The 19386-nt window shown below is 42.3% G+C and overlaps 2 protein-coding genes across 5 annotated transcripts in view; one reads left to right on the forward strand and one right to left on the reverse strand.

Annotated features, from left to right (window-relative positions):
- The window catches only part of ATRN (attractin), a 161438-nt gene that overhangs the window by 76453 nt on the left and 65599 nt on the right, over positions 1–19386 (forward strand). For all 4 annotated transcript variants that reach the window (XM_047067624.1, XM_047067625.1, XM_047067627.1 and 1 more), the window contains exons 12-18: positions 2615–2835; positions 5025–5146; positions 5948–6086; positions 7978–8168; positions 10607–10826; positions 12072–12257; positions 12759–12992. In XM_047067624.1, the coding sequence (XP_046923580.1) occupies positions 2615–2835; positions 5025–5146; positions 5948–6086; positions 7978–8168; positions 10607–10826; positions 12072–12257; positions 12759–12992 (1313 nt within the window). The remainder of the gene's footprint in view (positions 1–2614; positions 2836–5024; positions 5147–5947; positions 6087–7977; positions 8169–10606; positions 10827–12071; positions 12258–12758; positions 12993–19386) is intronic.
- Positions 1331–1832, reverse strand: LOC124502955 (FUN14 domain-containing protein 2). The gene has a single exon (XM_047067628.1). The coding sequence runs from the start codon at positions 1809–1811 to the stop codon at positions 1356–1358; it is 456 nt and encodes a 151-aa protein (XP_046923584.1). The 5' UTR covers positions 1812–1832; the 3' UTR covers positions 1331–1355.

A 19386-nucleotide genomic window follows, 5' to 3' on the forward strand; every position in this document is an offset into this window, starting at 1 on the left:
TCTGGGACTCCCATTATGCTTATGTATGATGCTTGATAGTTTCCCACAAGTCTCTGATGCTCTTTTCATTTTCTTTGATTTAAAAAATTTTTTTTCTTCAGATTATATAATCGTTATTGATATATCTTTTTTTAATTTTTAGGATTTTATTTAAATCCAAATTAGTTAACATATAGTATAATAAGGATTTCAGGAATAGAATTTAGTGATTCATCACTTACATATAACACTCAGTGCTCATCCCAACAAGTGCCCTCCTTAATGGCCATCACCCATTTAGCCCATCCCCCCATCCACCTCCCCTCCAGCAACCCTCAGTTTGTTCTCTGTATTTAAGAGTCCCTTATGGTACTATTGATGTATGTTTAAATTCACTGTTTCTTTCCTCTGCCAGGTCAAGTCAGCTGAGTCCCTCTAGTGAATTTTTCATTTCACTTACTGTACTTTTCAACTTCAGAACTTCCTTTTAATTGTTCCTTATAATTTGTATCTCTTTATGGGTATTCTTGACCTGTTGAGTCGCTCATATCCTGTTTTGACTTAATTCTTCAGACAGTTTTCTTTGAATATATTTGTAATAGCTGATTTGAAGCCTTTGTCTCTTGAGTCCAACATGTGGGCCATCCCAGAGACCATTTTGATGGACTGTTTTGCTTCCTCTATTTGGTTCACACTCTTGTTTCTTTGCGTATATTGTAACATCTTATTGAAACGGAAACATTTTAGGTAAAATCAGACGTGGATTCTGATTCCCCCACCTTCACCACTGTGGGTTGTTGCTGTTTGTTTAGTGTCTTGTCTAGACTGATTCAGTAGTCTGTCTCCCCCAGTGCACCACTGCTGATTTTTCTGCCCAGTTTTTTTTTTCCCCTTGTTTTTATTTTTATTTTTATTTTTATTTTATTTTTTTTTTTCATGCTTAAAGGCAAATATATTCAGTTCCTTTCCATGCAACACATAAGGTATCTATATGCTTATTATTTCTTTCCAAAGCAAGTCTGCGACAACCTCTGAGGATCCACTCATCCTCCAAGCTGGGCCATCTTATACCATGCTCTGTTAAGTATCTTATATGGGAGGAGGGAAAGGAACATTTTTGCTGACCTACAGATTAGTCACGTGGGGAGTGTGCTGGGAGAAGAGCTAACGTCTATGGTCTCTTCCGTTGCCATCGAGCTCAGGGTAGGGCCATATCAACTTGTACCGACAGATGCCTATAGAAGCCATTCAGATATGCTGCAGCAGGGAGGAGGAAGGCACAGAAGAAGAGAAGCAGGAGATACTTGATGTCTATGATGGAGTGTAGAGGCTGCTGGCTGGAAAACACAGGAATAATGGAAGTGAAGTTGACCTCTTTAGGATGCCATGCCAAGTAGAAAGCCTCCGAAAAATCCACCAGTCACTAGAATGTTCTTCTTCACAAATGACACTACCTCCTCTGCTTTGCTTTTGACCTCGCTGGGTATCTGGCTGCTCTTACGGATCTTCAGTTGTTCCTTGGCTTTCTTCATGTCCTTCTCTACTCGCTGCCAGTCAATCTTGATGTACCCAGTATGGTTTGCAAGCTGAAGGAGAAAAAATCCACCTCCCACAGCTGTTGCAGCCAACTTTCCAACCTTCTGGAATATGAAACCCGTGCACCATCCAGTGACACCTCCAATTACCAGCTGGGTCGCCACGCTGTATTTTTCAGCTGAGGGCCCAGATTCCTGCCCAAATAGCTTGCGCCACCATGGCTGCTTTTTAGCAAATTCTGCAAGGTCCAGTGACTCAAAATTTCTCTCAAAGTTTCCTTGACTGGAAGCGGCCATTTCGGCGAGCTCCCCCTTGTTTTTATTTTTAAACCTGACTTACTAGGGGTTGCCTCTAAAGAGTCCTAGGGTTTTGTGTTTTGTTTTTGTTTTTTAAGTGGTAAGGGAGAGAATGGTTTTTAGATACCACAATCTAAATACCAGTGATATTCATTGCTACTAGGTTGGTCCTACCCTTTTAAGAAGATAAGTCAGAGACGCTTTGTTGGACTGCCTGGCTGGCTCTGTGGGTTAAGTGTCCCACTTTGACTCAGGTCATGGTTTCATGGTTCATGAGTTCAAGCCCCACATCAGGCTCTCTGCTGTCATCCCAGAGCCCACTTCAGATCCTGTCTCCCTCTCTCTCTGCCCCTCCCCCACTTGCACTTCTCTCTGTCTCTCAAAAATAAACATTAAAAATTTTTTTCAAAGAAAAGCTTTGTTGTTCTTGTTTTTAAAATGAAAAGCGGTGTGTGGGTGTGTGTGTGTGTGTCTGTGTGTGTTTGATTTCCTTTTTCCCCTCCCCTCACTAGATAAATGGTAACATACAATATATACTTTTCTCTGCATTTCCTTTTTTTTCACATAGCAATATATCCTGAAGATCACTCCATAGCAGTATGTAGAAATCGTGCTCATTCCTTTTTACATCTACCGACTGCTGTTTCATTGTGTGGATATACCATTGTTTATTCACATCACATCCCGAATTGATGGGCATTTGGGGACATTTTGTCTAAGGATTGTAAGAAGCATTTCATGCATTTGTTTGTAGAAGCTTTCAGTAAACTACGCCTCTCCTTTTTTTTTTTTTCTTCTTGTAGCACCATGTATGTATTTGGTGGTTTCAATAGTCTCCTCCTCAGTGACATCCTGGTATTCACCTCGGAACAGTGTGAAGCACACCGAAGTGAAGCTGCTTGTCTAGCGGCAGGGCCCGGCATCCGGTGTGTGTGGGACGCAGGGTCATCTCAGTGCATCTCCTGGGAGTTGGCAACTGAAGCACAAGAAGAAAAGTTAAAATCAGAATGTTTTTCCAAAGGAAGTATGTTTTTATCCTTTTATTAAAATTTAATTAATTTGAAATCTCATTTTGTCTGAATCGTGGAAGCACTTAGATATATTCATTTTTTATCTTCATTTTATTATCCAGAATTATTTGGTAATAACTGGAGCAAAGGCTTATGGGTGATTAAAAATTGGTTTCTAAACATTTTTACGATAGATGGGATCATGCCACATGGCTCCTAAAAGCCATGAGTGATGGAGACAAAACCTTAGCATTGCATAGATTTTTGTATACCAGCTCCTGAACCTAGCAGTTGGTCTCAGGCAGTGCAATCCAGGAGAACCTTTTTGTGATGATGAAAGTATATTACATGTGCATTGTCTCAGTATGGGAGCTACTAGTCACATGTGGCTATATGAGACACTTGAAATGAGACTGGTGAGACCAAAGAATTGAATTTTAAACTTTAATTAACTTAAATTAAAAAATTAGAGGGGCGCCTGGGTGGCTCAGTCAGTTAAGCGTCCGACTTTGGCCCAGGTCACGAACTTGCGGTTTGTGAGTTCGAGCCCCGTGTCGGGCTCTGTGCTGACAGCTCAGAGCCTGGAGCCTGCTTCCCATTCTGTGTCTCCCTCTCTCTCTGCCCCTCCCCCACTCATGCTCTGTCTCTCTCTGTCTCAGAAATAAATAAACATTTAAAAAATTTTAAAAAAAATTACATGAGGCTAGTGGCTACCATATTGGATTATGCAGTTCTGATGTTAAGGATGAGATTAAGAGGGGCAACCCAGAAAAGCTATGTTGGAGTAGATTGTTCTAGTGGATAGAGGCAGAGTTGTTCTCTTTGCAGAGTACTCTTTTGTAGCATCTCTAGTTGGGCACAGCATTGATAGCAAGGCAAGAGAGTTGCTGAGGATGACCAGTGGTCCTAGCTTTTAGAACCACCCCTTATGTTTTCCAGGCTTTCTTCATCTTGTCTACTTAGCTTCTTATGGTTTTGCTCTGGCTTACAGCACAGTGTAATACAGTGAGATAATATCTGTAATAAAGTGAGGTAATATCCTACCTTTAAAAGTAAGAAAAATGTCTCTGCAAAGTATTTGTTCACTTCAAATGTTGACTGAATTTCTTAACTGTTAGAGTTGGTATAGCATGTTACCATGAGGGTTATGGTGGATAGAGTCAGCTTTTACTGTCCTGGAATGCTTCAAATTAAGATGAGTATAAATCCTCAAAAAGGACACCCAGGCAACTTCCCAGTGAGCGCTGAAGAACAGAGAGGACCAGAACCTGGTAGGGTTCAAAGGGATAAAATCTGTGAAATTGTTTTTTTTTTTTAAATCCAGGTTTTAAAAGTTCAAATTAAATGTACATGATTATAGAAAATAATATTTAATTACCTTAGATGGTTCAGTATGAATCCCTTTGCTGTGAACTTATCTCAGATGTCATATCCCTGGTCACTCTTCTTTCTGTGTGGGCCCAGTCCGTGGGGCGACGACCAGAGGAGGACATCAGCAACCCAAGGAGCATGCTTCGTGGGGGTGGGCCCTGCCTTGTCTTGTCCATGGGTTCCATCATGTGCCATGTTCACAAGTGGATCAACAGATGAAGCAGCATGGTTGTATGGGCTCTCTTTTGTTGCTGACCTTGGCCTGTCAGGGGTCCACAGGAGATGCAGCAGGTCTGTAGTAGCCCAGAAGATCTCAAACTTAACACTCTTAGATTTACATACATGCGTACAGAATGTATCTCAGCCTGGTGCCTCCTTTGGGCTTCGGTGGTGCTGCCTGCTTCCTGTGCCCAGATTAGCCTTGCATTTACAGCTAGGAGGAGTGGTTTGGTCTGTGACGTTACTTTGTTTGGGTCCTCGACAGCTCTTGGTGTTCATTCTATTGCTAGCTGCTTTTTTTCTCGGGGAAAAAAAGTATTCAGAGAACCTGACCTGCTTCCATTATATGTCATTATCGTTGAATGAAATGAATATATCTTTGTTTTTCCCCCTCTGTGTACTTTCTATGGGAGTAGGGGGCTTACAAAAGAGTGTTTCTTTAAACTTCTTACTTATTTCTAAATATTCTTTTAACCTGAGCACACCAGTATATTTTCCTGCCCGTTTTACTTATTTTACTTCCCATCCCTTGTTAACATTTTTTAAAAACCTTAGTCTCAGATTTTTTTGAGGAGGAGCTGTCACAGTTGATGAATTTTTCTTCTTTTCGTAGCTCTTGACCATGACAGATGCGACCAGCACACTGATTGTTACAGCTGCACAGCCAACACCAATGACTGCCACTGGTGCAATGACCATTGTGTCCCTGTGAACCACAGCTGCACGGAAGGCCAGGTCAGGGGCCATTTCTCAAGGATTTCAGAGGATGAAAGGGTCCCCGGGGGGGGGGGGGTCAGGTGTAAGACTGTAGTGTGTATGGTACAAATACTGGCCCAGACTTATTTTTAAAACCTTTGGTGTGGATTTGGATTTTATTATATTGCTTAGGTTTTCTTTTAGGAAGGGCTGCTATGTGCATCATAATTTCAAAGGTCCTGTTGGCCACAGGGGTTGATGTGTAGTGTTTTAGAAGAGAGCAGGACTATTCTTCTGTGTACTCCCTATTCCTTAGAGGCATGACTGTAGCTAAGTGCTAGATGTTTGGTGTGAGTGAGCTCACTCTACCTGTGCAAGCTTTTGGGAGCAAGTTTTAGAACTTGAGACTGAAGGTGAGTCAGGCGACTTTGCAGAATCTCCTTTTTTAGGTTCTAGGGCAAAAAATAATAGAATGACTCAGCTTCTATAGTTTTTGACAGTTTATTCCACAAAGCAGTTCATAAAATATGAAAGTTTTAAATTGTTTGGGAGGCTTTTGAAAAGCAGTGGGTTGAACGCCGCCATTTCACAAATGAGCAGGTAGAAGATTGGTGTTTAAAATAGAGCACCTTGCCTCCTTGCTGGGTCAAGGCATGTCCTTGTGCGGAAGATTTCAGCACCCTATTTCCATTGCAGGCCTGATTCATCTGCATCTTATTTGTGTGTTTATTTGCAGTTTGCTTCCTCAGTTAAAATTTTGTTGATTTTAACATCCTGTTTGTCCTCACCATGAGTTCTGACCGGGGATTAAGAGAAAAGCTTTTGTCCACTGTGTTCTAGATCTCCATTTCCAGATATGAGAATTGCCCCAAGGATAACCCCATGTACTACTGTAACAAGAAGACCAGCTGTAGGAGCTGTGCCCTGGACCAGAACTGCCAGTGGGAGCCCCGGAATCAGGAGTGCATCGCCCTGCCTGGTAGGCCTTGTAGGGGCATCTTGATGTGCATGGGTCCAGAGACGTCACACACACGCCCCCCATACTGTGCAGCCCAGATTGAACCCAGCACAGGAAACAAACTCATTTTAACCATTCATCCACCGTACCATAATTGTGGTTATTTTTTTTAATGAAAATACAGTTCTTAAGCATTTGCTCGTACTGTGCTTTGAGATAAAGTAAAGCATCATCTGCTGCTCTGGGGAATGGAATGACAGTTTGGCTTCGTATCTTCGAGCCTGCTGCATTGTCTCTGCTCGCCTCTGTTGTGGTCACCTGGCAGTAGAATGCAGCAATTTTGGCAGCCAGTCAGTCTGAGGGGCACTTTATGAATAGTTCTTCCTGAACACTGGGATTAGATTGTCAGCACCTTCTGACAAGAAGGAAGAGAGATGCCTTTATCAGCAGCACCTCCTAGGGTGATCTCCAGTCCTGAATATCTCAATTTATGGCCTCTAAGGTTTGGAATGAAGAGTTGAGGGCCTCAGGCTGGCCAGCCACGACAGAAGTTCTATGATACATTTGCTCAACCACGATTTCCCAAAAGGGGTACATCTGTGGTTCTGTGCAGCAGCTGAAGCATGCCCAGGGCAACAGGGTCTGCCTGGCCCCTTTTGAATGTCCTTTGGAAGTACTTGATTCATCTTGCATGAGTGTGAGCTTCTCGTTCTTTATCTCATGGCATCTCAAACTTCAGTGCACTGCAGGGGATTTTGTCAGAAATCAGATTCTCATACACATCGGGGGTGGGGCTCTAGAATCTAGATTTTAACGAGTAGTGACACTGATGCCACACTTGGAAGAACAAGTCTTTTTTTTTTTTTTTTAATTTTTTTAACGTTTATTACTTTTGAGAGAGAGAGACAGAGTGTAAGTGGGGTTGGGGGGTGCAGAGAGGGGTGGGGAGACACAGAATCCGAAGCAGGCTCCAGGCTCTGAGCTATCAGCACAGAGCTTGATGTGGGGCTCGAACTCACAGACTGCAAGATCATGACCTGAGTTGAAGTCAGGCACTTAACCGACTGAGCCACCCAGGCACCCTGCAAGAACAAGTCTTTATCTGCTCTTCAATGAACCCTTTCCCATGGCACCTTCCACTTACCTCACTGACTGGTAACGGGCATTGTTGGTGGCATTCTTCAGGGAACTTATTTCTGGCAAAGTTGCTTTGCTGTGCCCTTTTAGGAAGCGTGCAGAGCTTCTGTGGGGCAGGGCACAGAGCTGAAGTGGGTGGGTTCAGGGTGACTGCAGAAGTAGATTCCCGTCTTGCCTCATGTGCTGCAGCTGTATCACTTTGGGTTTGTTTTGTTTTGTTTTGTTTTGTTTCATTTTGTTTTGTTTTGTTTTGTTTTTCCTGAAAAGGATCTTTCCACCTCACTTTGGGGACGTTTTGTGCCCTTGATTTGTGCCCTTTCCACTTGATGTGAAAATAGTGCAGCTTTTGAAGACTGTAGTCTTACTCACTCACCAACTCATTTCCACACTCCACATTTTTCTTCCCCATCCTTCCATTGTGCATATTTATTTTTCTGCTCTTCACTTAGGATTTTAGTCTTGTTTCTAATTGTTCGTCAAAAAGGAGTTTAGAAATTGAGCACTGGCACCTAAGATTTTTTCTTCCAAGATATAGAGAGTTGACCTTAGAGTATGCCTCTTGAGATCCAGGAAATAGGACTGGTGAAGTCTAACTTTCTTCTATTCTGTATTGGTCCTTAGTGATGGGTTGGATGCCGTCACCATATCCTAGTGAAGTACTGTGGAATTCAAATTGCAAAAACCTTCTAGGTTTCTGGTGATTCAAACTGGTAATGTAGTGGTTTTGTGTGGTTTCTAAAACTCTTTTTTTTCTTTTTCCCCCGCTTTACAAAAGAAAATATCTGTGGCATTGGCTGGCATTTGGTCGGAAACTCGTGTTTGAAAATTACCACTGCCAAGGAGAATTATGACAATGCTAAATTGTCCTGTAGGAACCACAATGCCTTTTTGGCTTCTCTTACAACCCAGAAGAAGGTAGAATTTGTCCTTAAGCAGCTGCGAATAATGCAGTCATCACAGAGCATGGTGAGTTAACATCCTCAGAACTTAAATTTCTACCACCCACCCTTCCACTGAGAGCACGAACACAGCTTCCCTGTGATGTGCCTGGCACGCGGAGTGCTAGTGTGTGAGTATACTGAGAGACTGGATTGGCACGATCAGATGCTCTTCCTTTAATGCTTTCTTCTTACCTTAAAATTGTTCACACTTTGTAAGTCATATCTATTAGATTGTAAGACAAAGGGATAATTACACGTATATTGAGTAGCGCCGTGTGTCACATATCCTTGTGACATCAGCTGATGCTTTCATCCTGGCTTCTGGGTTCTGCTGGGGGAGAGGGAAAGAGGATGTCACTACCGATTAGCTAGGTTGAAGGAAGCCGCTGGAGTCTGTCAGGTTTCAGGTATTGTTACAGTGTGTAATATTTAATGGTAATCACCCTAAGAACTGTTGGGTCTTCCTTAGGTCTGACCAGCTCCAAAGGAGAGGGCACCTTCTTATCAAACGTTTCTGAGCCCAGAAAGCCCCAAGTTCTCTTCCTGTCCTCCCAGTGCCCTCAGGTGGCCTGTAGTTGATATTCTACAAACACATTTTGTCTAGAGAGGGATGAGCAGCACTTTGTTGGGTGCAGCCCCCTTCAGGGAAAAACATGGAAAGTGTGGTCTGGGTTCTGGTTACATTGGCCTCTGTATACCACCTGCTGTGTGACTGGTGGGAGGGGCCCTATAGTATTTTACTTTTCTCCATTGGTCTTTTTTCCAGTGCAGCTTTGGTATGGCATGGACAATTCAGACACTGGCAATACATTATAAATGTGGTTATCTCAGGGAACACTATGGCCACATTTTATGTTTTATGATATTTTGAAGGGTTTTTCGCATTGCATAATCTCCATCAGAGATTTGTTTCTCTTTTCCTCAGCCCCAGAAATGGGCCTCTTCCTCTGTTCTGTCCTTGGCTGTTGGCCGGTCTTACCTGTAGTCACTCCCTCAGAGAATTGATGGCTTACAGCTTTCCACATTACCAGTGACCCCCAGGTCAATGTCCTTGAAAGAACACCTGGCTAGAAGGGTCCTGCTCTGCCAGCTGACCACAGATATATCTTCTGGTACCTTTTCCCTCTTCCTCCAGTTTTCTGGCTCCAGAAGGTTCTGCATAGCTCCCAGGTCTGCTGGGAACACATTTGTACAACAGGAATTCACAGTCTTGTGGTGAGACTGACAGGTGAAAAGACAACTGTAGTGAAATGTGCTTCCATAGGTGTGAGTCTAAACCTAAATCCCAGGCTTGCACGGAAGAACGAGAGCGAGCGCTGGACCTAGCCTGTAGGGCAGAGGCTGGCTGATAGACAGCCAGAGAGGTAATCTCTGAAGATGAGAGAGTTGGGAAGGTGGAGAGGGAAACACCATCTTTATATTGTACCGCCACATGCAAGATGTGGAGATCGAGGGGTGAGCTGCAGGTATGTTTGCATGGCTGGCTGCGGGCTAGGGGGAAGGGAGGTCCTGTGGCCGGGCCTCACGAGGTATCAAATCCAGAGAGGCCTTGTGTATAATGCTGATTGCTATGAATTCTATCCTGAAGCCAAAGAGGAAGAAATTGAAGGACTTTTAAAATGTATTAATTTTAATTAGCTTTCTTTCCTTAAAAAATGCATATTGCAAAGGAAATTTAGAATATGCTAGCATTAAAATCAAAATAAATATCATTTATTACAACTAAAAATAGCTTCTGGGTATGTTTATTTCTTTGACATCTTTAACAGGCACGTATATTTTTTTCCTCTCAAAAATGGAAATACATTGTACATTCTGTTTGTAACTGCCAATATTAGGAATATCTTTCATTTCTGGACTAAAGCGTATACTTCGACTTAAAAATTGTTTTAAATTGTAACAAGAAGAAAACTTTAATAGAGCAGAAGATGGCAGAGACTCCCAGAGGTCCTCTTATTCCCTAGAAAATTCAGTGCCAGTCAGTACTCCCCAGCTTGAAAGTACAAATAAATCTTCAATCATCTGAACTGGCCAAAGCCCCAACACAAGCTTAGTTGATGATCCAAGGATAAGCATATAACCAGTATTTCATAAATATTGGTAAGATGCTTTTATGCGTAAGTAATCATTTAAACCGAGGTTGGGGGATGGCCATCTCTGTGTAACATTTGCCATAGGGTATAGTACTTTAGGGACTTATTATTACCTCTTTGCTGTTAATCTCTATGAAAATTTTTATATCTTCTCTGACTTATATTTCTGTCCTTTGTGAAATGGTCATATTGAAGTGCCAGGGATGATATATAACATTAAAAATGAAAATCTGTCCTACTCTGCCGTGGCTCAGTCAGGATAGGGAGGTTTTCTTTTATCTGTGGGTATATGTAATTTAGTGGTTTTTATCAAGAAGCCTGTTTTGTTCAAGACATTGCTTATACGTAGCTGTGTCTCTTTTGCCTGCAGTCCAAGCTCACCTTAACCCCATGGGTTGGCCTTCGGAAGATCAATGTGTCCTACTGGTGCTGGGAAGATATGTCCCCATTCACAAATAGTTTGCTACAGTGGATGCCGTCTGAGCCCAGTGATGCTGGATTCTGTGGAATCTTGTCAGAACCCAGTACTCGGGGCTTGAAGGCTGCAACCTGCATCAACCCACTCAATGGTAGTGTCTGCGAAAGGCCTGGTAAGTATATGGGTGAATGATTGTCATTGGAAGCTCACTGAAAGAGAAACTGTAGGAGGCATAGTTAAATATTGAGATGTGTGAGATAGTCATGAGCAACAGATGGAGTATTGGTTTCAAGCATATGAAGTAGAGTGTCACCCAGAATTTAAACGCAGAAGGAAATAGTCTTTGGCTCTGCGTAGTATGAGCCATAATCATAAACAAAAATCACTAATTCTATTCAAAAGAGCCTAATATTCTCATTTACAGTGAGATTGATTGGTGTGTTGACCACAAAAAGTGTTGAGAATTTGCTTCAACAGGCAGATGTCTTGGTGCTGGCAAAGAAATGCTGTGGAAGAGAGAACAAGAATGCAAAGAAAAGATCAGAAGAGCAAGCAGGTCACTGCAGGGACACTAGACAGAAAAATGAGAAGAGCGGTTACGTGACAGCAGAAGCAAACCTGAACCACGCTAGAGCTGTGAGAGAGTACCGAGGAGCACACCCTGAGTAGCTTCTCAGGTTCAGATCTCTCCTCTGGGCTGCATTCAGGCTCCCCATGAGCTTGGGGTCTCTCCTCTGGGCTACAGTCAAGCTTCCCAAAGGCAGGCCTAGGGGCAGCCTCTGCAGCTCACGCAAGCGTCGTATTCCTGCAGAGGGACGCAGGGACGCACACAGCAGATGGAATTTTGTGGGAGCTTTTTGGGAGGCTGGACTCCATTCACATAGTATCTCATTTTAGCAAGGTACTGTAAGTTGTCTGAAGAGTACACAGGTGTAGAAGAGAACGAATAGCCCTGGAGGAATCCCCTTAAAATACGGTTGCTAAACTTCCTGTAGGGGAGCTTCTCAGCCTTTTTGGGTCCTGAATGCTTTGGTGCATTTAATGAATGCTGTGCTCCTTCTACCCCCCAAATACACAAAGATACAAGTTTTCATGTTGAGGTGGGTTTCAATATCCTGGGTCCCATATTTTGTAAGCAGCTTTAGAACCACTGCTCTTATAGAAAGATTAGCTTGTTCCCTCATGTCTGTCCTTAAGGCTCTTTGAAAAGAAAGTTTTTTACCCCCCAAGCGTATGTGTATACTTGACTAACCAGTACATGGTGACTCTGTGTTTTCTGTTTCCCCCTACATTTAATGTTAGCCCACTGCATTGATGTCGTGACACGCTAATGGGTCACAACCCACCCTGACAGGCCTTTTTGATCTCAGCCAACGTGGTGGGAGCTCTAAGTGTCTCTCTTGGGTTTGCTTCCCAGCGAACCACAGTGCCAAGCAGTGCCGGACGCCGTGTGCCTTGCGGACGGCGTGTGGAGAGTGCACCAGTGGCAGCTCAGAGTGTATGTGGTGCAGCAACATGAAGCAGTGCGTGGACTCCAACGCCTACGTGGCCTCCTTCCCTTTTGGCCAGTGTATGGAGTGGTACACCATGAGCAGCTGCCCCCGTAAGTGAAAAGGGTGCCGCTCCTGCTGTGGGGCCGCGCTGTGGGCCCCTGAGCATTTTAGGGACAAGGCTAAGACTGCCAGAGGAGAACCTTCATGCAGAACCAAGCCCTGTGGGATAGACCACAGAGCACAGAAGCAGCTTGCCCAGCTTCAGTATCCTACTGCTTCATCCGTGCAATGTCTCCACACCTTACTCTCCTGATTGATGAAATAAATGGTCTCTGGTAGATGACCACTAAGGTCCCTTTCTCCCTCAACATCCTGGGATTGAGAGAGGAGGGGGGGAGTCCCTATTCTGTGTTGGGCAAGATATTGGGCTCTTGAAGTTTATTGTGTCATTTAAACAGTCACTTTAGAATAGGAGTCTTAACTGACAGAAGTTGAATAGTTTGTTTTAAAAAAAAAAGGTAATTGTTTTTAAAAAAGGTAATTTAAATATAATGAATTCAAAGCAACCTAGTGAATTGTGCTAGTGAATTGTAACTTGTGCCCTCTTACAGCTGAAAATTGTTCAGGCTACTGTACCTGTAGCCATTGCTTGGAGCAGCCAGGCTGCGGCTGGTGTACTGACCCCAGCAATACTGGCAAAGGGAAATGCATAGAAGGCTCCTATAAAGGACCAGTGAAGATGCCTTCTCAGGCCCCTGTGGGAAATTCCTACCCGCAGCCCCTTCTCAATTCCAGCATGTGCCTGGAGGACAGCAGATACAACTGGTCTTTCATTCATTGTCCAGGTAATTTGTCTTGAGTGCCCAAAATCGAGTGTTTCGCTGCCTATTTATAAAGAATAAAACTTTGAAAGCTATGTTATTTATATGAATTTCCTTTAGGAAAAAAATAACATCATTTTAGGAGAAATAGTTTGGCATGAAAAATATTTTTTTAAACTAATTTTGTTTTGGGATTTTTTTTTTAAGTTTATTTTAATTTATTTTGAGAGAGTGAACAAGTGAGCATAGGCTGGGGAGAGTCAGAGAGAAAGGAAGAGAGAATCCCAAGCAGGCTCTACACCACCAGCGCAGAGCCTGACGAGGGACTCAATCCCACGGTCGTGAGATCATGACTCTCAGAGATGAAATCAAGAGTCAGACACAACTGACCGAGCCACCCAGGTGCCCCTGAAAAATATTTTCAATGTCAATGAAAACACAGAAGTTCAAGTGAGGTGTTTTGCTTTCACTACAGAAGTAATGAAGTATGTTCATTATAAATTTTTTTTTCAATGTTTATTTATTTTTGGGACAGAGAGAGACAGAGCATGAACGGGGGAGGGGCAGAGAGAGAGGGAGACACAGAATCGGAAACAGGCTCCAGGCTCTGAGCCATCAGCCCAGAGCCTGACGCGGGGCTCGAACTCACAGACCGCGAGATCGTGACCTGGCTGAAGTCGGACGCTTAACCGACTACGCCACCCAGGCGCCCCAGTATGTTCATTATAAACAAATACTGCAGATGTAGATAAAATAAAAACTGGAATTCCTCTCCTCAGGTCCAGTTCTTCATAGAGGTAAAAACTTTTAATGGTTTAATATAGATACCTTCAGACATACCAATTTCTATTTTAGAGATAGAAAATACTGGGGTGCAGGGGTGGCTCAGTCAGTTGAACTTGTGACTCAAGCTCAGGTCATGATCTCATAGTTTCATGAGTTCAAGCCCCTCATCAGGTTCTGCACTGCCAGCACAGAGCCTACTTGAATTCTCTCCCTCTCTCCCTCATTCTCTCTGTTCCTCCCCAACTCACACTATCTCTCTCTCAAAATAAATACGTAAACTTAAAAAATAGAAAATACTATGCTATATAGGATTAATATGATATCCGTTGTTCTAGTTTGCTTTTTACTGAAAAATACATTGTGGCAATTGTTAGAGGAAAAATGAAAAATAAATTCCCTGCCAACCCAGAAATTCCTTTTCACAAATGTAGAAAAAAAAAAGAAAATAGTCTTATTTTGAATAAGCATTAAACCAGACTGGTACGCCAGTGGTACACCTTGGAGGCAATCCACTAATGAGATTGCAAAAACCACGAGAAATCTCACCTTTTTTTTTTTTTTAAACGTTTACTTATTCGAGAGAGAGAGAGAGAGAGAGAGAGAGAGAGTGTGTGAGTGGGGGAGGGTCAGAGAGAGAGGGAGACACAGAATCTGAAGCAGACTCCAGGCTCTGAGTTGTCAGCACAGAGCCTGATGCGAGGCTCGAACTCACAAACCGTGAGGTCATGACCTGAGCCGAAGTCGGACGCTTGACCGACTGAGCCACCCGGGTGCCCTGAGAAAGCTCACCTTTTTAAATAGGCATATAAGCTACTTATATCTTTTTTTTTTTTTTAAATTTTTTTTTTTTTCAACGTTTATTTATTTTTGGGACAGAGAGAGACAGAGCATGAACGGGGGAGGGGCAGAGAGAGAGGCAGACACAGAATCGGAAACAGGCTCCAGGCTCCGAGCCATCAGCCCAGAGCCTGACGCGGGGCTCGAACTCACGGACCGCGAGATCGTGACCTGGCTGAAGTCGGACGCTTAACCGACTGCGCCACCCAGGCGCCCCGCTACTTATATCTTTATAGCCAGCAGCTGGCTACAGTTTGGCACTAATGCACCCAGACTAAATTCCCAAAGTGACAGGGAGGTAGGGTGCTGGCTTCCTTGATGTTTACATTTCAAAGTGATGGCTCCCAGGCCCTTAAGAAAAAAATTCCTCTGATTGTTGTGCTGATAAGAGGTTTATTTAAGTTTTTGAAAAGGTTTACATACATATACATGTTAAAGGAGAAGAGAAAGGATTTGTAAAAACAGGTTTCCTTGAAGTGCTCTAAGAAAAGGGAGAAGGGGGAGGGAAGGGTCCCTATCCCTGGCAAGAGGAAAAATTAAGCCTGCCTGCCTGCTCTGCCTCCCCCTCTCCCTCTGTTCCCTTCCTCCCCCTTCCTTCCAGTGGTTGGTCAAGAAGGAATAGACCATGAGTTGGGAAGGGTATCCTGAGAAATCAACCCTGAGAAATTGGCCTTTGATTCAGACTGTCAGTAAATACTCAAGAATGTGCTGATGGGCCTCCAGAACAGCTGGGAGAGGTTAGGCAGGTGCAAAGACCCCAGGAGGTTAGTGGGTAAGAACTTCTCCAAGAGTCTGACACACGGTGCCACTGACAACAGGGCAATGAGGACTTCTGTAAGGGAAAGACCACCCTAAGTAACAATAAAAGGCAAGAAACAGGCTGGGGGAAAATATCTGCAGTATAAAGATTATCATCCAGAGTATGTAAACCTCTGTCCTCCAGGAAGAAAAAAATGTGTAAGCTCAACAGAAAAAGTGGGCAAAGGATATAAAGAAGTCATTCTCAGACAAGGAAAAGAGCAGGAAAATGTAAAATAAGAAACCAGTTTTTGTTTTTTTTTTTGGTCTACCAAACAATTAAATTTCCTGTGTTCCTTTTTTCCTCTCTAAGAGGTCAAAGGATTCTGTTTCTTATCTACTAGTTTAATTCATGAAATATTTAAATCTATGCATTTTTGTTAATATCAGGAATATATGAGGTGAAGTGGCAACCCACAGAATGGGAGAGAATATTTGCAAATCATATACAGTATCTGGTAAGAGTCTAAAGTCCAGAATACATAAAGAACTCTTAAAACTCAACAGTAAAAAAAAAAAAAACAAAAAACAACCCAATTATGAAATGGGCAAAAGATTGAAATAGACGTTTCTCCAAAGAAGATACACAAATGGCCAATAAGCACATGAAAAGATGCTCAACAACATTCAAGAAATTGGAACCCTCACACATTGCTGGAAGGAATGTAAAATGGTGCGGCCACTTTGGAAAACCGTTTGGCAGTTCCTCAAAAAGTTAAACATAGAGTTGTCATATGGCCCAATATATACCCAAGAGAATTAAAAACATATGTCTACCCAAAAACTTGCGGTGAATGCTCATAGCAGCATTATTCATAATAGACAAAAGTGGAAACAACCCAGTGTCTGTCAGCTGGCAAATGGATAAACAAAATGTGATACATCCATATGATGGAATACTATTAGGCAACAAAAAGGAGCAGAGTACTATATTCTGTGACATGGATGAGCCTCAAAAGCATGCTCCATAAAACCAGTCAGATTCAAAGACTGTTTATTATTATGATACCATTTATGTGAGATGGCCAAAAAAGAGCAAATATACGGAGGAAAAAAATAGCTTAACTGTTGACTAGGGCTGGGAGTGGGAATGAGGAATAACAGGCACAGGGTTTTCCAAAGTAGTGGCACCATTTTCCATTCTCACTAGAAGTCTGAAAAGGTTGAAATTTCTCCCCATGCTCATCAATGCCTGTGTCCGTTTTTTGATTGCAGATATTCTAGTATGTGAGAAACAGTATCTCACTGGTTTTGATTTGCATTTCTCTCATGACTGATGAAGTTGAGCATCTTACAGGCCATTTGCATCTTCTTTGGAGAAATGTCTATTCAAATTCTTTGCCCATTTTTAAATTGCATTATTTGTTTTTTTCTTATGGACATGTAAAATTCTTTGTGAATTCTAGATACAAGTTCCTTACTGACTATATGATTTGCAAATATTTTCTTCCATTCTGTGGGTTTCTTTTTACTTTTTTGGTGGAATCTTTTGAAATATACAAGTTTTAAATTTTGTGAGTTCAGTGTATCAGTGTTTTCTTTTATCCCATGTGCTTTTGGTACTGTCAGAAATCAGTGCCTAACTAACCCAAGATTACAGAGATTTACTCCTGTTTTCTTTTTTTCATGTTTGTTTATTTATCTTGAGAGAGAGAAAGTGAGTGATGCACTGGGGGGAGGGAGGCGCAGAGAGAGAGAAGGAGAGAGAGAATCTGAAGCGGAGAATTGATTCTCAAGAATCAGCCTGATGCATGGCTTAGTCCCATCAACTGTGAGATCATGACCTGAGCCGAAATCAAGAGTCAGACTCAACCAACTCAGCCACTCAGGTGCTCCTCCTATGTTTTCTTTCTTTCTTTTTTTTTTTTGTTTAATAAAATTTTTAAATGTTTATTTTCCCAAGAAACAGAGACAGAGCGTGAGCGGGGGAAGGGGTGAGAGAGAGAGAGGGAAACACAGAGTCCGAAGCAGGCTCCAGCCTCTGAGCTGTCGGCACAGAGCCCAATGCGGGGCTCGAACTCATGAACAGTGAGATCATGACTTGAGCTGAAGTTGGACACGACTAAGCCACCCAGGCACCCCCTATGTCTTCTTTTTTAAAGTTTCATAGATTTTTCTCTTCTGTTTAGGTCCACAATCCATTTTGGGTTTATTTTTGTATGTTGTGTGAGGTTGAACAGACAGAGCTGGTCACGAGGTACTTCCTGCTGTTTGCCACTCTCCCGAAGCCTGCTCTGTCTCCCAGCCTCAGTTGGATTTTTCAAGTGTCAGTTGGTCAAGTGCATCTAGTCACTTTCCCTGTCCCCGCCTTCTACATTAGGAGACAGAATGTCTCAACTCCCCTTTTTCTATTAGATACTTGACACTCTGTTTTATAATTTCTAGAAATTGTTCAGTATTTCAGAAGTATCTCTCAATACACTTCTGATAGCACTTTTTCTTCTTATCCCATACTCTGATTGATTTATGCTTGTTTTTATGTTTTTTTCTGTACTTTCAGTGGGATTTTGAAGGGGGGGGAGAGAGAGAGAGAGAAACATTTGTTCAGTCTTTTTATCTTGAAGTAGAACACAGATTTTTATTGGTAAATGGTTTTAGGTATTACATTTTGTGTGTGTGTTGTACTTTGCCCTTTTGACATCTATACAGTTGTTCACCTTAACAGGAACAACATGTATATCCCACACCAAGTATTCTTGGTGCATTCCTAACTGATAGAGTCATTTTTAAGTTTTTCAGCTGCAGTCTGTATAGGACAAGTCAAATACCTGCAGGGATTAGAAAAGAGGTGGGTAAACAGAACTGATGCAAGACTGTGGAAGGTTGCCGAGACGGTAAAAACCTGTATCACGTTGGTCAACCAAGAGAGATCTGCAAAGGTTGCTAAAAAGTAAACCTTAGATGTCTTCACCACAAAAAAGCAATAGTAATTATGTGATATGAGGCAGGGCTAACATTACGGTAGTAATCATTTAGTGATATATAAGTGTGTCAAATCAATGCATTGTACTCCTTACACAGTAGTATTTCAGTAGAGCTGGAGGGGAAAAGACAGACTTGCAGAATGAGATCTTCCATCTGTAGTGGTATAGGTTATGCACTCTGTGGATGGCCCCACTGGAATCTGCAGTGAACAGCAGTCCTGAGAGGCCCAGGTTTTATATGCCTTTCTAGTTGTAAAGTCCTGTGTGCATCAAGAATCTTACTAACTCCACTTGTGGAAATGTTTTTATATATAAAGTGGTTATTTTTCTAAAAGAGAAAAATTGAAAGCAAACTAAATATCGGGATGTAAGGGAATGGTTAAATAACTTGTGATTCATAGAAATCATTCTGCCATTTAAAGTTTGGTAGGGGTGCCTGGGGGCACAGTCGGTTAAGCGTCCATCTCACAGTTCATGGGTTCGAGCCCCGCGTCAGGCTCTGTGCTGACAGCTCAGAGCCTGGAACCTGCTTCGGATTCTGTGTGTGTGTCTCTCTCTCTCTGCCCCTCCCCTGCTTGCAAGCTCTCTCTCTGTCTCTCTCACACAAATAAATAAATAAGCATTAAGAAATTTTTTATGGTTTATGATAGATGAAATAATAGGGTAAAGTAACCATGCTATAAATTTAAAAAAATCAAAATTGAGTGTTAATATGAGCACAAACTGTGTTAAACTGTATAGAAAAAATACTGAAACTAAAATTCCAAATGTGCACAGTGATCTCTGGGTTGTGCAGTTGAATATGATTTTCCTCCCTTCCTTACGTTCTTCAAACTTACTCTCGTGAACATACATTATTTTACAAACAAGAGCAAATTATTTTTTTAATGGCTGTAGACTTTCACCTTGCTGTGGTATATTTCTGACTTCCTGCACTAGCCGTATATGGATGTTTTGATCTCATTTCTCAAACTAGTTTTTAGTGGGCCAGTTTGAATGATTTTGCATTTAGAGGTAATAAGGTAATAAAAGACAGTTGCAAGTAAATCTCGTGGAACTGACTCCACCCTATT

This window comes from Lynx rufus, unplaced genomic scaffold (genome assembly GCF_022079265.1).
Source record: "Lynx rufus isolate CCGP_SWC_20201006 ecotype Redwood Valley unplaced genomic scaffold, mLynRuf1.p SCAF_8, whole genome shotgun sequence".
In the NCBI taxonomy this organism is placed as follows: domain Eukaryota; kingdom Metazoa; phylum Chordata; class Mammalia; order Carnivora; family Felidae; genus Lynx; species Lynx rufus.

Excerpts from the sequence above, each read along its gene's own strand:
- LOC124502955 (XM_047067628.1), bottom strand. The coding sequence starts at position 1,811 with ATGGCCGCTTCCAGTCAAGGAAACTTTGAGAGAAATTTTGAGTCACTG.